Source organism: Molothrus aeneus, chromosome 8, assembly GCF_037042795.1.
Source record: "Molothrus aeneus isolate 106 chromosome 8, BPBGC_Maene_1.0, whole genome shotgun sequence".
Classification (NCBI taxonomy): domain Eukaryota; kingdom Metazoa; phylum Chordata; class Aves; order Passeriformes; family Icteridae; genus Molothrus; species Molothrus aeneus.
Window position 1 is genome coordinate 2,160,580 of NC_089653.1, and position 14,281 is coordinate 2,174,860.

The 14,281-nt window shown below is 53.8% G+C and overlaps 1 protein-coding gene across 1 annotated transcript in view; it reads right to left on the reverse strand.

Moving 5' to 3' along the window:
* CDH23 (cadherin related 23) overlaps nt 1-14,281 on the reverse strand; it is a 224,500-nt gene that overhangs the window by 33,886 nt on the left and 176,333 nt on the right. The window contains exons 28-37 of the mRNA XM_066554157.1: nt 12,714-12,774; nt 11,735-11,883; nt 9,953-10,088; nt 8,214-8,602; nt 8,020-8,121; nt 7,500-7,502; nt 6,557-6,706; nt 5,735-5,863; nt 5,493-5,621; nt 3,171-3,398 (exon numbers count right to left, since the gene is read on the reverse strand). Of these exons, the coding sequence (XP_066410254.1) occupies nt 3,171-3,398; nt 5,493-5,621; nt 5,735-5,863; nt 6,557-6,706; nt 7,500-7,502; nt 8,020-8,121; nt 8,214-8,602; nt 9,953-10,088; nt 11,735-11,883; nt 12,714-12,774 (1,476 nt within the window). The remainder of the gene's footprint in view (nt 1-3,170; nt 3,399-5,492; nt 5,622-5,734; nt 5,864-6,556; nt 6,707-7,499; nt 7,503-8,019; nt 8,122-8,213; nt 8,603-9,952; nt 10,089-11,734; nt 11,884-12,713; nt 12,775-14,281) is intronic.

The window sequence follows — 14,281 nt, forward strand, 5'->3', positions numbered from 1 at the left end:
TTCAGGGATGAAGGAGAACCCACAGGGTGGTTCAGGGAGGAAGGAGGAGCCACAGGGTGGTTCAGGGATGAAGGAGAACCCACAGGGTGGTTCAGGGATGAAGGAGAACCCACAGGGTGGTTCAGGGATGAAGGAGAAGCCAGCACCCACACCCCAGTGTACCTCGGATGGAACTTCCTGAGTTTGGGGCTTTATTGCCACCCACAGCTCAGCCCCTTCCTGGCTTTGCAGGGGAATCCAGCAGCTGCTTGGTGCCTCCAGCACTTCCTTCTCTCTGCCTCAGCAGCTCCAGCTGGAAAGGCACGCCGGGGTTTTGCCTGCCTGCAGGTCCTAACGGCTTTGAAAGGCTCTCCAAGTGGCTGTGCTCCTGAGGAATGCACTGCCTGATGACAGAACCAAGCTTTGTTGGAAACAGGTTTGGCTCTGTGTGGCTGGAACCCCATTTGTTGGGATACCTGGTGCTGCAGGCTGAGCTAAGCTCTGCCAGAGGCTCTGGTGGGGCATGGTGGGGCACTGAGTGGCATCAGTTTTCCCTCGAGAAGGAAAACTAAAGCTTCTGGGAGAGAGAATAAACATCTTCCCAGGCTTCCATGCATTCTGGAGCAAGAATCTTGGCACAGAGGTGCTGGGTCCCCACCTCAGACCCCAATTCCATGGAGAAGATGACACAGATGCTCATGGTGAAGGTGACCCAGCTGCAAGACAACATCTGGGCAGTGAGGATCCACCCTGCCTTGCAGTGCCTGGGGCTGTGGATGCCACAGGATCCTGTCCCAGTGCTCAGGGGTGCTGCACCTTCCTCGGGCAGAGATTTTCCTGCAGGAAGCTCCCAACCACTCTGGAGCAGGGCCAGCCCTTGGGGAGGAGCAGCTGCTGGCTTGCCCCAGGGTCAGACAGTGCCCAGGTGGCTCCTGCAATTCCCACACACCTTCCAGCTCCAGCTCACCAGCTTGTGAAGGTTTTTTTCCTCCTGCAATGCTTTTTTAAATGAAAATATTATTGTTTTATCAGCAGCATTTTATCCTTTTGTTCCCACATTTCCAGCTCCCGAGAGATTCCTCTTGGCCAGTTTTCCCTGCTGCTCCCTTGCTGTCCTGGGCATCCCAGATCACCACTTCCCAGTGAGGACTTCCCAGTCCTCTCCCAGCTCTGTCTCCTCTGCCTCTCCCATGCAGACAAGGCCAAACCTTGGATGGATGGATGTACAAATTACAGACAATCACCCCCTTTTGTGCATTGTTGCACCAGCCTGGAGCTCCTTGTGAAAGCCCCGGTTTCTGGCAGGCAGCAAGGCCCTGACAGACATCATTTCCCCAGGCAGGCATGAGGCCAGCAGGCACCCAGCAACACGCCTTTGACAAGAGCTGAGTGTCCCTGAGCTCTGAGAGGGGCCAAAGCTCCTGTCCCCACTCAGGAATTGGGTCACTGGGCACTTTGTGTGCCTGGCTTTGGATTGTTGCTGCTGGCAGAACGTGTGCTCGTGACATGGTGGGCACACAGCAGAGCCTGTGGGGACAGGCAGGGCCGCTGGGACACTGCCTGGGCAGCGGGGGGTGATGAGCTGTGCCACTTGTCCCTGCTGGCACAGGGAAGGGAAGCAGCCATTGCCATGGCAATGGGATTTGCCAGCTCAGCACACCAGGATCAGTGTCCCACATCCACGGTGACAGGGACAAGGAGGAGCTGGTGGCATCGTGTGCTGCAGCCACAGCACAGCCCTCTCTCACTCTGGGGAAGTGACTTAGCTGGGTTTGAGCCTCAGTGACAGTGCAACTAATGGAAAAGATGGTGGTGCAGAAGCTGGAGTGTGAACCAAGTGGGAGGGAGGAGCTGACAGTGCAAAGCCTGAGGTGAGAATCACAGCCACCGCTTGCACTGCTGGCTTCCACCTGATTCATCAAAATGTAGAGCAGGGCTTTGCAGGCAGACTCTGTAGGCAGAGCAGAGAGATGGAGAGAGATAGCAGGTGGAGGTGGGGGAGAGGAAGGACGGCAGAGTGTCACACGAGGTGTCAGCTCATCTCACCATTTGTGTCCCTGGGCACTCACTCACCTCTCTGCAGAGACCTGGGGTTAGAAGGGACTCAGAGCTGGAAAATGGCCCACATGGTGTTTGCTCTTTTGACTTTTTGAGCCATCCTCAGAGGCACAAACAAGGACCCAAGCAAGACAGTCACTTCCCCAGACCATGGGATGATGGGTGGTGTCTCATATCAACCCCCTCTCAGTTTGAAGCCATTCCCCCTTGTCCTGGCACTCCAGGCCCTCAAAACCACCAGAGCTCTTCTCATTCACAAGGCCTCAGCAGACACGCCCATCAGTGGTGAACGGAGCTGAGGCTGAGCTGCTGCTCCAGCCACTCCCAGTGCTGAGATGGGAGGGCAATGCCTGGACCCCTTCCAGACCCAGCACCCCGTGAGCAGGCAGCAGCAGCCAGCACACCTCCCCATAGGGATACTCTTATTTTTTGCATTTGGAGATGGGGGATGAGGCCTGCTGAACTGTGAGGGAAGTTTGCACAACCAAGCATCAAAGGAGACCGAACCAAATCTGTGCACCGCAGGTTTGGACCCCGAGTCACCAAAACACCACACCGTGTGCTTTTCTCCCCTTTCACACCCCACACTCAATGCCAAGCTCACTCCAGTACCCAAAACACCACACCCTGTGCCTTTTCTCCCCTTTTACACCTCACACAGTGCCAAGCTTGCCCCAGTCCCTGAAACATCACACCCTGTGCCTTTTCTCCCCTTTCACATGCTACACTCGATGCCAAACTCACTCCAGTCCCCAAAACACCACATCCTATGCCTTTTCTCCCCTTTCAAACCCCATACAGTGCCAAGCTCACTCCAGTCCCCAAAACACCAAACCCTGTGCCTTTTTTCCCCTTTCACACCCCAAACTGAGTGCTAAGATCTCCCCAGTCCCCAAAACACCACATCCTGTGCCTTTTCTCCCCTTTCACACCCCACACAGTGCCAAGCTCACTCCAGTCCCCAAAACACCACACCCTGTGCCTTTTCTCCTCTTTCACACCCCAAACTGAGTGCCAAGCTCTCCCCAGTCCCCAAAACACCACACCCTGTGCCTTTTCACACCCCACGCTCGATTCCAAGCTGGCTCCCCCAGCGCTGCCCAGCCCATCCTGCCCCCATATTGGTGTCTCACCGACAGGGAGGGGGTGCCCTCGTCCTCCACGGTGACCACGAGGCTGTAGAAGCTCTGGCGCTCGCGGTCGGGCGGCGAGGGCCGCGTGGCAATCTCGCCGGTGACGCGGTCCATGCGGAAGGTCAGGTCCTCGTTGCCGCGGGTGATGTAGTAGGAGAGGACGCTGTTGAGGCCGATGTCGCGGTCGGTGGCGCGGACCTGGGCCACCGCCGTGCCGCCGCCCACGTTCTGCGGAGATAGGAGACTTAAATCCCACTGGCCTCATTTGTTGTGGTGTGATGGTTTACTTCAGAACCCCAAGTTCTTCCCCTGAAGACTCCCTCCCAGGTGTGTCAATCATCCCTCCTTTCCCCACCCTGACCCCTGCCCAGCACTGCCTGTCAATCCTGTCATTCCAGAAGGGCATCGAGTGATTGGCAGATTCAAAGGATGCCCTCTACCCCTGGGGGGCATTGGGCCATCCAAGTGTCCTTTGTCCCTTGAGACCTCCCCTCCTGTACCTGGTTGGTGGCTCCCTACCCCTTCCCTGCCCCTCTCCCCGGGGTAAAAGGGTGAGCAACCATGTGCTCCGGCAGTTCTGGATTGCTTCTGCTCTGGATTCAGAGGCCTGTGGGCCAGAATAAAGCTCTGGATCCAAACCCTCCATCAGAACCGACTCCTTTCCTTCACCATTGCCTTAAAGCTTCTCCACCAGTGGGAAACCTGAGGAGCAGCCCCTGTTATGAGGGAAAGCTCCATCCCACCACCACCAGAGCTCCTGCAGGCCTGGACTTGTCTGCAGTGCCAGCTGCAGCACCCAGGCAGCCAAAAGTGTCTGTGGGGTGAAACACCACACACCCAGCCAGCCAAAAGTGTCTGTGGGGTGAAACACCACACACCCAGCCAGCCAAAAGTGTCCTTGGAGTGAAACACCACACACCCAGCCAGCCAAAAGTGTCTGTGGGGTGAAACACCACACACCCAGGCAGCCAAAAGTGTCTGTGGGGTGAAACACCACACACCCAGCCAGCCAAAAGTGTCTGTGGGGTGAAACACCACACACCCAGCCAGCCAAAAGTGTCTCTGGGGTGAAACACCACTTTGCCCCTATTTGGTTCAGCAGCAAGGCCAGAGAAGCCAAAGCATGTCCTGTCTGCTATATTGGTAAATACCAATACTAAATAATAATGTAATTCTAATATGGAGAGGGCACTGATGTGTTTGAGGCTCCAGACTCACTGCCCCAACACCCAGCAGCTCAGCAGAAAGCTGCACATTGGGTCTTATCTAGTCTGGCAGAGCCTGGAAGAGCATAAAACCCCCAGTGTGAGCAGAGGTGAAGGCTGTGTAATGGACCCAGAGCTCAGCTAATTATTTTTGGATAGTCCCATTATGGGGAAAATCAAAACAGAAATTCTGTTCTTCAACCTGCTCTGAACATGTATTGAATAGATAAGAAAACCTTAACAGGGCAATATCCTTAATGCTAAGCTATAAATCAGGAGCAGCAGTTCCTCACAGCTAAGTGGCACTGGCTATTATTCATATTTCATTTTTCATCACCAAATTGAGATTTCCCCCCTGCCTCAGTGCAGGAATTAAACTGTCAGGAAATAAGTTGTCTTTTCTCATGCCTGATTGTGTTTTATTGCTTAATTATCTGGCCCTTGCTAAGCTGCTTCCTGAAAGCCATTCTTATTCTGCACAGCACCGTCTCTTGTGTCACTTTGGTGGCATTTCCATGGGCGTGTAGCCACTTCTCCTTCCGGCTGGTCCCTGCAGCCTCAGGGGCTGAAGTTGCTCATAGAGCTTTTTCCTAGCCCAAAACGAGGAGTACATCACCAGTGAGAGCTTTCAAGGGGTCACCAAGCCTTACATCACCCACAGTGAGGATGGCAAGGGGTCACTGGTCCCTAAACAACCCAAGGTGAGGTTTGCAAAGGGATGCCAACCACCAAATGACCAAAGATGAGGTTTGCATGGGGTCAGCAACCCTTAAATGACTCCAGGTGAGCTTTGCAAGGGGACACCAACCATCAAATGACCACAGATGAGGTTTGCATGAGGTCACTAATGCTTAAATGACCCAAGGTGAGGTTTGCAAGGGGATACCAACCATCAAGTGACCAAAGATGAGTTTTTCATGGCAAAACCCTTAAATAACCCAAGGTGATGTTAGCAAGGGGATCCCAACCATCAAATGGCCAAAGATGAGGTTTGCACGGGGTCACCAAGCCTTAAATGACCCAAGGTAATGCTTGCAAGGGACACTGCACTGTCCCCACCTGCCTTGTGGTCAGAGCTGCCCCTGGGAGGATGGAAGGGGAGGATCTGGGTGCTCACCTCGCTCACGCTGACGTTGTAGCCAAAGGGGCTGTCAATGACAGGGGGGTTGTCATTGACATCCAGGATGTTCACCCGCAGAATGTGCTCCTTCCTCCGGGGGGGAACGCCGCCATCTGACGCTTGGATCTGCAGTCAGGGGTGGATTTCCGAGGGGAAAAGTGCTATTTTGAAGCTCACAGCTCCAAGCAAAACAGCCTCGGTGCTCAAACCATGGGGTGAGGGGGTGGTTTGGTGCTGACCCGTAGGGTGTAGTGATCCAGCAACTCCCGGTCCAGCGGCCGTGCCACGAACACCTCGCCGTAGGTGCTGTTGGTGGTACGGATCTCGAAAGCACGGCCGATATTCCCCGATGTCAGAGAGAAAGTCACCTGAAACCATCACAGGGAAACAAAACCAGGGCAGGCAGGGTGATGCTGAGGAGGAGGAAGGGGAAGGAGACCCTACAAAAAGAAATCCAGCATCCCCCCAACTTTTGAAAAGGTCCAACGTAGTGGGAGTCACAGGTGTGCTGGGTTATTGCAGCCACCCCAAAGCAAACAGGGCCAACCCCCCTGGCAGCTCCCATGCTGCCAGCAATTTCTGTTATTAAGGGTGATAGGACCTCATTAATGCTTGTCTGCAGGGTAATGAAAATACCAAATGTCAGAGAGCTTCCTGCTCAGCCTGCCAAGGACTTTGCTGCTGGCCCCCACAGCGGGAGAGGCCACAGCTGGTTTTCAGATTGCAGGGCTGCTTTTGACACTTGTCCCACAGAGCTCTTTGCCCCAGACAGCCCAAGGACAATGCTTTACCTCTCCTGCTGCCTTGCCTGAGGACTCTTGGCACTCACTGCACAACACCCCCAAAACCTGGCCTTAATGACCAGAGTTTGCTCTCACAGGGATGCAGAGGGAAGGGGTTGGGAGGATGCTGGCAGGGGGATTTCTGTGTCAGTGAAACACCACACACAGCTTCAGAGAAGTTGGAAGGGATCATTGAGTCCATCTCCTGGCCCTGCACAGGAAAACCCCAGGAATCACACCACGTGTGTAAGAGCATCATCCAAATGTGTCCCTCCCTACCTGGCCATTGCTGCCTGCATCTGGATCTCGGGCCAGCACCAGGGCCACCCTCTTGCCTACGGCACTGTCCTCGGCCACGCTGACAGACGAGTCAGAGGTGATGTCGAACTGGGGGCTGTTGTCATTCTCATCCAGGACTGTGATGGTCACCTGTGAGGGGGCACGGGGCTCAGGGTATGGACAGGAGCCAGACCCTTGCCCACCCTCTGGTTTTTATCCTCCAAATAGCCAGGCACAGAGCAGCTCGAGCTGCTGCAGGGTGACTCTTTCCTGCTAAACTTTTCACTAGCAGTGATTTCATCCATGCTCACAGCAGCAGGGTCAGGCAGGATTTGCTCTAAAGCTCAACGGGCACAAAGAAGGCAGAGCTGAGTGTGTTTAACTCAACCAGGGCAAGCTGGGTGTGGAGGAGACCTGAGCTCCCTCCTGGAAAAAGGCACATGAGCACGAGATGCTCGGAGGGGACCTGGCTACCTTAGCCACAGTTAGGCAGAGGAAATGCTCTCATCGAGTTTGCAATCCAAGTGCTGCAGGGCAACACAGAGATGAGAGAGGAAGAGCCTCTCTGTTCCCGGGGATTTATTTATGGGTGCCCCAAGCTCCCAGGTGCGGCCAGGCTGAATGCGACAACATCCCGGGAGGAAGCTGGGGAGAGAGCTGTGAGCCCTGGGGTGATTCACTTATTGTTGCTGCTGGATTCAAAACACAGAGCCAGGAGCAGGGAGAGCTCATTCAGCCACTGAGGCAGATCCGGCAGCTGCTGTCCCAAGCGCCGGATCAGGAGCCGGATCAGGGATCCTGCTCGGCAGCAGCAGAGGGGCTCACGGGGCTGCCTCACATCCTGGGGGTGGCAGGGAGGCTGGTGCTGGTGGGACATCCATCCCAGTCCTTCCTTGAGCTCAGTGTGCACCCTGGGAGGGATTCTGGTCTCCAGCAGGCTTACCTTCTGTTGGAGGAAAGCAGAGGGAGAAACAGAGAACACAAACAATGAGTAGTTAGCGAGGGATGAGGAAGTGTGGGTTAACCCTGCATCCTACCACAGCAGTGCCAGGGGTCATGGGTACCCCTCTGCAGCGATTTGGAGGCTACAGTGTTGGGACATCCCTTTGTTTTTCCTAGCTGAGGTTGGCATATCTGCCCCTCACCCTGGGAGAGGTTCAGACAAGAGCACGGTGCTGTGTGGAGAGCAGAGCCATCAGCACCTGTGGGCTGGTCCAGAACCCAGCAGAGAAATGCAAATCACCCCCTGCTTGGCTGCCTGTGAAACTGCTAAATATAACCCTCTGAAACACAAACCACCGTGGAGTATTTCAAGGGCCCTAAATTTACCTCCTTCAAAACTGTTTTAGCAGGTTTCCCCCCAAAACACGGTTCCTGGAAGCTGGAGTAGCTGGAGCAGAAAACTCAGCTAGGACAGGCTGTCCTGGGAAAGCGAGATGGGGAAGCTGGGAGAAGCTACTCACCACTGTGGAGTCAATCTTCGGTCCTCCATCATCAGCCACCACTGTCAAGGTGTAGAAATCCCCTTTCTCTCGGTCCACCTGGCCTTTGACCGTGATCACTCCCTGCCAAGCATGAGCAGCAGCTGTGCTGGCCACCAAAACCAAAGCTCACATTGCCCAAAAAAACCAGGAGGGACCGTGCTGTGGCTGCTTACCGTGATCCCATTGATTTTGAAGAGGGAGAGTGCCTGGGGGTTGGTGTTGGGGTCGAACTTGTAGGTGATCTGGTTGAGGTTGTCGATGGAGCGCGCCTGGACGCGGAGCACCTCGGAGCCCAGGGGGATGTTCTCCATGATCACGGCCTCGTAGCTGCTGTTGGAGAACTGCACGGCCTCGTCCAGCTCATTCAGCAGGCTGACGTACACGCTGCAGAAGCCCTGGTTGTGGGGGGGTGCTTGGTCCGTGGCAGAGACGTTCATCAGGTAGCTGGTTTTGGTCTCGTAGTCCAGGTACTCTATGGTGGTGATGAGCCCCGTGCTCTCGTCGATCTCGAACTTCCCTTCCGCGCCCGACACGATTCTGTAGCTCACCAGGCCCCCGTTCCCTGGGGAGGGAGCAGGATCTGGAGGTGCTGGCTGCACCAAGCACCCCGAGGAGGCAACACCACTGATACCACCTCCCTGCAGCAGAGCCCATCCCACGGGATTTCAGCACAGCCAAGCCAGGACCTGTAGCAGACTCTATGGAATTGGCTAGGGCTCCATGGAGGGCTGAGACTTAACAGTAGGAATTGCTGAGTCATGATGAGATAGCAAAATAAGTTCCTATCTTCTGCCTCTCGGACCCCAGCTTATCTCTGTAACCCCATAGGTCACTTTCCCCTAACTCCTACTATTGGACAAGTTTGGATCCCTCTAAAAACCTATAGAAAAGGTTTCTATACCCTATAAAAAGGGGCTGTTTTAGCCCATTTGGCAGAAGAAGAGTCATTGTTGGAACCCTTCACAGACCCCTCAATAAAACCATCGCTGTGGAACCACCAGGACGATTTCTTCTTCTCCTCTCTTATCTGCTTCTCCCTCTAGCCCACCAGGCACCTTAGCAAGCAAGCAAAGATCTGGAATGCTAAGAGCTGATAATCACTAAAGAGCTGAAATCCACTAAGCTTGCTAAGGTAGCCACGGCTACGAGCGGCCTGGGTATTCGGGCACTTGTCGCCAGCAGGGGTCTGTGTACAAATCACAAATGGGATGGGGCTGCTGTGGAACGTGCCTTGAGCTGTTTGATTTTCCTGCATCACTCTCATTCCATGGTTATGACAATGGGAAGATGCCACCAGCTCACATCCCAGGCAGCAGACCAAGAACTTAATGTTACAACTCACTTTATAAGTTTCTTGACCAATCACACAAAGCAAAAGCACATTGACAGTAGTTCTATCCAATCACCATAAGCACACGTACCTTTGGTTAAAACAATGCTTGCTTATTTTGAATACCTACTTGTAAGCCTTAAAACACAACACACAGAGCTCGATTATTAAGCTTTAGCCTTCCTAATATCTTGCTAGATAAACTTTTCTGCACCTTAGGGAGTTATTCTAGACAAGCGTTAATACACAGACCATTGTTCTATTTGTCCTTGCTTTTCTACTTTTTAAATAATTTTTCTGCTGACCAATCTCATGGCTGCTGCTTGGCTCCAATCACAGTTCTGCTGTCTCTGAGGCCTGCCTTTTGCAGCTTTCCCAAAACCCTCTGATTTTGTGGATTCTCACACCCTGCAAAAAACAGGATTCAGACACTCTGTCCCCAGGAGGGGCTGGGCTATCCGGCCCGTGCTGCCTTGCTCAGGGGCAATGCCAGCTCTGTGGGCAGAGGGGCCATAAGGATCCGTGTGGTGGCTGATCTCACTGCCCTCCCCACACTGGGTGTTTCCCACCTGCCCTTCCCACCTGTGTCTCGGTCGGTGGCCCGGACCACTGCCACCGAGGTGCCGATGCCCGCCGTCTCCCGCAGCCCCAGGCGGTTGTACTGGCGCTGGGTGAACACCGGCACCTCGTCGTTGACGTCCTCCACGTACACGATCACCTGGGAAGCCACGGAAAAACCACACATGAACTGGGTGAGATTGGAGAACCAACCCTTGGTGGTGCTCATCGAGAAACATTTCAGAGTTGAAAGCCAGGCTGGACAGGGCTCAGAGCAACCTGGGCTAGTGGAGGTGTCCCTGACAATGGTAGAGGGGTTGGAACTAGGGGGAATTGAAGGTCCCTTCCAACTCAACCCGTTCCATGATCCTGTGATAACCTCTTGTTGAAAATTGCAATGCAAGATGTTTTTCATTCCCATCTGTATGGCAGATTACCTTTGTCAAGTGGGCAGTTTGCCTGATCTCTCTCTCTGAGTGACCACATTCACACCTCCCTGGGAGGGGACATCTGCTGATAACAGCTATTGAATGTCCCTGCATGGCTGATAAGAACTGTAACATCCCATTGGGAGATGCTCTGCCCAGAGGGAGGAGCCAAGCATTGCTACCCAGATATAATCCAGAGGTTTTGAGACACCAGCACGGCTTTCTCCACGGGATTCCCCAGAGGAACAGCAGCTGCCTCTCCTCCACTGGATCTTCAGAGGAAGAACACATCCTTCTCTACAGGACCCCCTGCTCCAGCAGAACCACCCCTGACACTGCAGGAGGGCTGCAGCCACATTTCCAATGGGACTGCCACCAACACCCTGACCCACAGGGTGTCAGGCTGGGTTCTGACTCTGTCAGTGTTGTTCTAGTGTACTGCATTGTTTATTTTATCCTTTTATTTTTTCCCCTTTCCCTGTGAAAGAACTGTTATTTCCTGTTCCCATATTTTTGCCTGAGAGCCCCTTAATTTAAAATTTATAACAATTCGGAGGGGTGGGGAGGGTTCACATTCTCCATTTCAGGGGAGGCTCCTGCCTTCCTTAGCAGACTCCTGGCTTTCCAAACCAAGACACCTCTTCTACAAACACCACGGGTTGGAGAATGAACACAAAGGGTTTAACATCACAGATTTAAACCTGTGATGTTTAAATCTGACTTAAACCTTTAGATCCTGTGGGTCAGAGTGAGTCAGCCTTTCCCTGCTAGGGAGGAGGCACACTGGGTACATCAATTCCTCCATCCTCTGGGATCCCCTGATCAGACCCCTGGAGACCTTGCAACAGAGAGACTCGCTGGGAAATTTTTGCTCCAAGTTCAGTGCTGTTTCCCCAAGGAACACATTTCCTTCTCCTGGTTTTCTGCTTGCTGCTGGTGCTGGGGGCACTTCACACTCAGCCAGAGCCCACCCCAGCAGTGGGTCTAAAAATAGATGGAGGGCTGGGTTTGTGGGAGCCGTGGGAAGCGGCTGTGCTGCAGCTGAAGACTGTCACCACTGGCTCCTGGATAATTTAAATAGTGCCTGGCCAGGACACAGAGTTTTCAGCATGCTGAGGCTCAGCTTCTCTTCCCAACAGCAGAGCTGCATCTCACCGAGCGAGCAGGGCTCCCTCCGAGTGACTGGTGCACCCCTCAGCAGCACCGAAACACCACAGGAAAAAAGAAAAATCAAACCACCCCCCACCCACAAGCTCTTCTCTAGCCATGAGCAGCCCCCAGAGACATCCCACGCCAGATCTTTCCAATTTCCTGTCCAGCTGCTGGAAAGGACCAAGCGTGCGAGCGTTTTGCGCAATCGGCTGTGCGAGCTCCTCACCCGCACGGAGCTCCTCATGGGCCCCTGCTCCGTGTTGTAGGCCTCCACCTCCAGCACGTGGGAGGAGTTCTGCTCCCTGTCCAGGTGCCGCACCCCTCGCATCACCAGCCCCGTGCTGGGGTTGATGCGGAAGTGGTTGTGCTCGTTTCCTGGAAATGGGGAAAAAACGACAGGGATGTTGCCCACTGCCTCCACACCCATCCTGGTGATGCACTGAGCCCTCCCTGGGAGGCTCTTTTGGAGGGAGATTATTGAGCAAAACTTCAACTTCTGGCTATATCAGATTCAGCTGCATCAGCATTTGGCCCTGGGTCAGGCCAGGAGGAGCTACAGAATGGCATCAAATAAGAAAAATGTGGATGTGTTGGAGTGAGCCCACAGGAGGCCACAAAGATGCTCTGAGGGCTGGAGCAGCTCTGCTCTGGATCCAGGCTGGAGAAGAGAGAAGGCTCTGGGGAGACCTTAGAGCCCCTTCCAGTGCCTAAAGGGACTCCAAGAGAACTGGAGAGGAACCTGGGACAAGGGCCTGGAGTGACAGGACCAGTGGGAATGGCTTCAGACTGAATGAAGGCAGGGATAGATGGGATATTGGAATGATATCCTTCCCTGTGAGGGTGGGGAGGCCCCGGCACAGGCTGCCCAGAGGAGTTGTGGCTGCTCCATCCCTGGAAGTGTCCAAGGCCATGGAGCACACCGGGGTAGTAGTGGAAGGTGTCCCTGCCCATGGCAGGGGGTTGGAATGAGGTGAACTTTAAGGTCCCTTCCCCCCCAAACCATTATGGGATTTTAGGATTCTATCTAGCTGTCCATCCATGACAAATCATTCCCCAGCAATGAGCCCTAAAGCTCAATTTTGCTTAGGGCTGGGAGGAATGGTTCTGTGGGCTCCAAAGTGCAAAAGGATGGTGAGCTCAGCCTCCTGAGGCTGGGTAGAGCCTTGGACAAACTCCCTGATGCAGGAAGGGGCACCTGGACTCACCCTTGACAATCCTGTACCACACTCTCCCGTTAATGCCTTCGTCCGCATCCGTGGCTTTCACCTTCATGAGAAAAGCAGAGGAGCAGAAGTCAAGGGCAGAGAATTCCAGACTGGGATGAGTCCTCCTACCTTGCCAAAGCTGGATATCCTTCTCCTCCACCTGAGCTGGGGAGCTTACCAAATACAAAGCAAAGTTAAGTTACCCGGCCCTCGTCATTGGGCAGCAGGGACAGTGGGCTCAGGAGCCCTTGGCTGCTGGATTGGAGCCTCAGGACCACCTCATAAATCCCACAGCTCTGTGTGCTGGAGGAGATGCCTCCATCAATCCTACCCTGCATTCCAATGCTTGTCCCAGTGGCAGGGATGGAGCTTTACTGGGATGATTTGAGCTGGGCAGGGGGAGCTGCTCCTGTGCCTGGTGGGCACACAGCCCATGGCATCCTGGTGAATCACCCAAGCAGCAGCACATGGAAAAACTGCCAAAGGCAACGTGAATGCAACCAGCCCAGAGCATCCCTGTGAGCCCCTGAGCAGGGTGGAGCAGCCCCAGGCTCTGGGGCACGGCAGGGAGCGGGTCTGCCATCCGCCCCGGGAAAACCAAGGCACGGCTCCCCTCTGGTGTCACCGAACAAGACTGCAGTGCTCTCCCCAAACCCCAGCCAGCAGCCAGCAGCTGGGAAGCGGGACCTGGCAGTGAGCAGCAGGGCCAGGGCTCCCAGTCCAGCTGGCATCGACTCTTTGCATCTTTTCTTGGCAAAACCCACTCCCCACAGAGCACCCACAGCTCGACTGCAGCGTGGCTGCCCACAAATCACCAGGGGCAGGATGCAGGGAATGCCTGAGCCTTTATTATCTCCCTGCTTCCCTCTGCCAGGCATCTTCTGCCTCATCTCACAATACTACCCAGCAGTTTTTTTTTCCCAGGAAGGTTTGCATCCAGATTTATGCAGGGAAGAGGAAAGGTTGCTGCAAAGGGTGCACATGCAGTGGGAACAGCGAGGGCTTTCACCCCCAGCCCCACACAGCTTGCAGGAGTCAGAGATGCTCCTCTGAAATGTGGTTTTGAGGTACCTTGAATTGCTCTTGTTCCCTTCCACCAAGCCCCCCTGTATCAGCAGAAAACTTGGAAAATACTGACCTCTATCTGGATTTCTCATCCCTGTGCCCACACATTGTGAAAAATGTGTATTTTATGATTGGCTTTTCTCAAATATTCAAATGAATATTATATGGGTTGTGTTAGAAAGTGATGCTGTATTAATTCTCTTAAGTATGTGTTAAATATAGTTTTAGGTTATAAAAATGTTAAAAAAGAAACTGTGCTATGTAGGATATTTTTTTTGTAAAGAAATGACTTGCACTGAGATAGCAGCCACAGGACACCTGAATCTTTCAGGAAAGAGAATTTATTGCCTTCTTATCAGAAGAAACGAACTTCTTCCTGCCTCGAAGGCGCTGTCAGGATTCAGAGGAAGAAGCTGACACTGCCCAGACAGAATCCTGGGTTTGAATGGAATTTATGCATCATGGATGAGGTGTATGAATATGCAACAGGCTGTTGTTTTTAA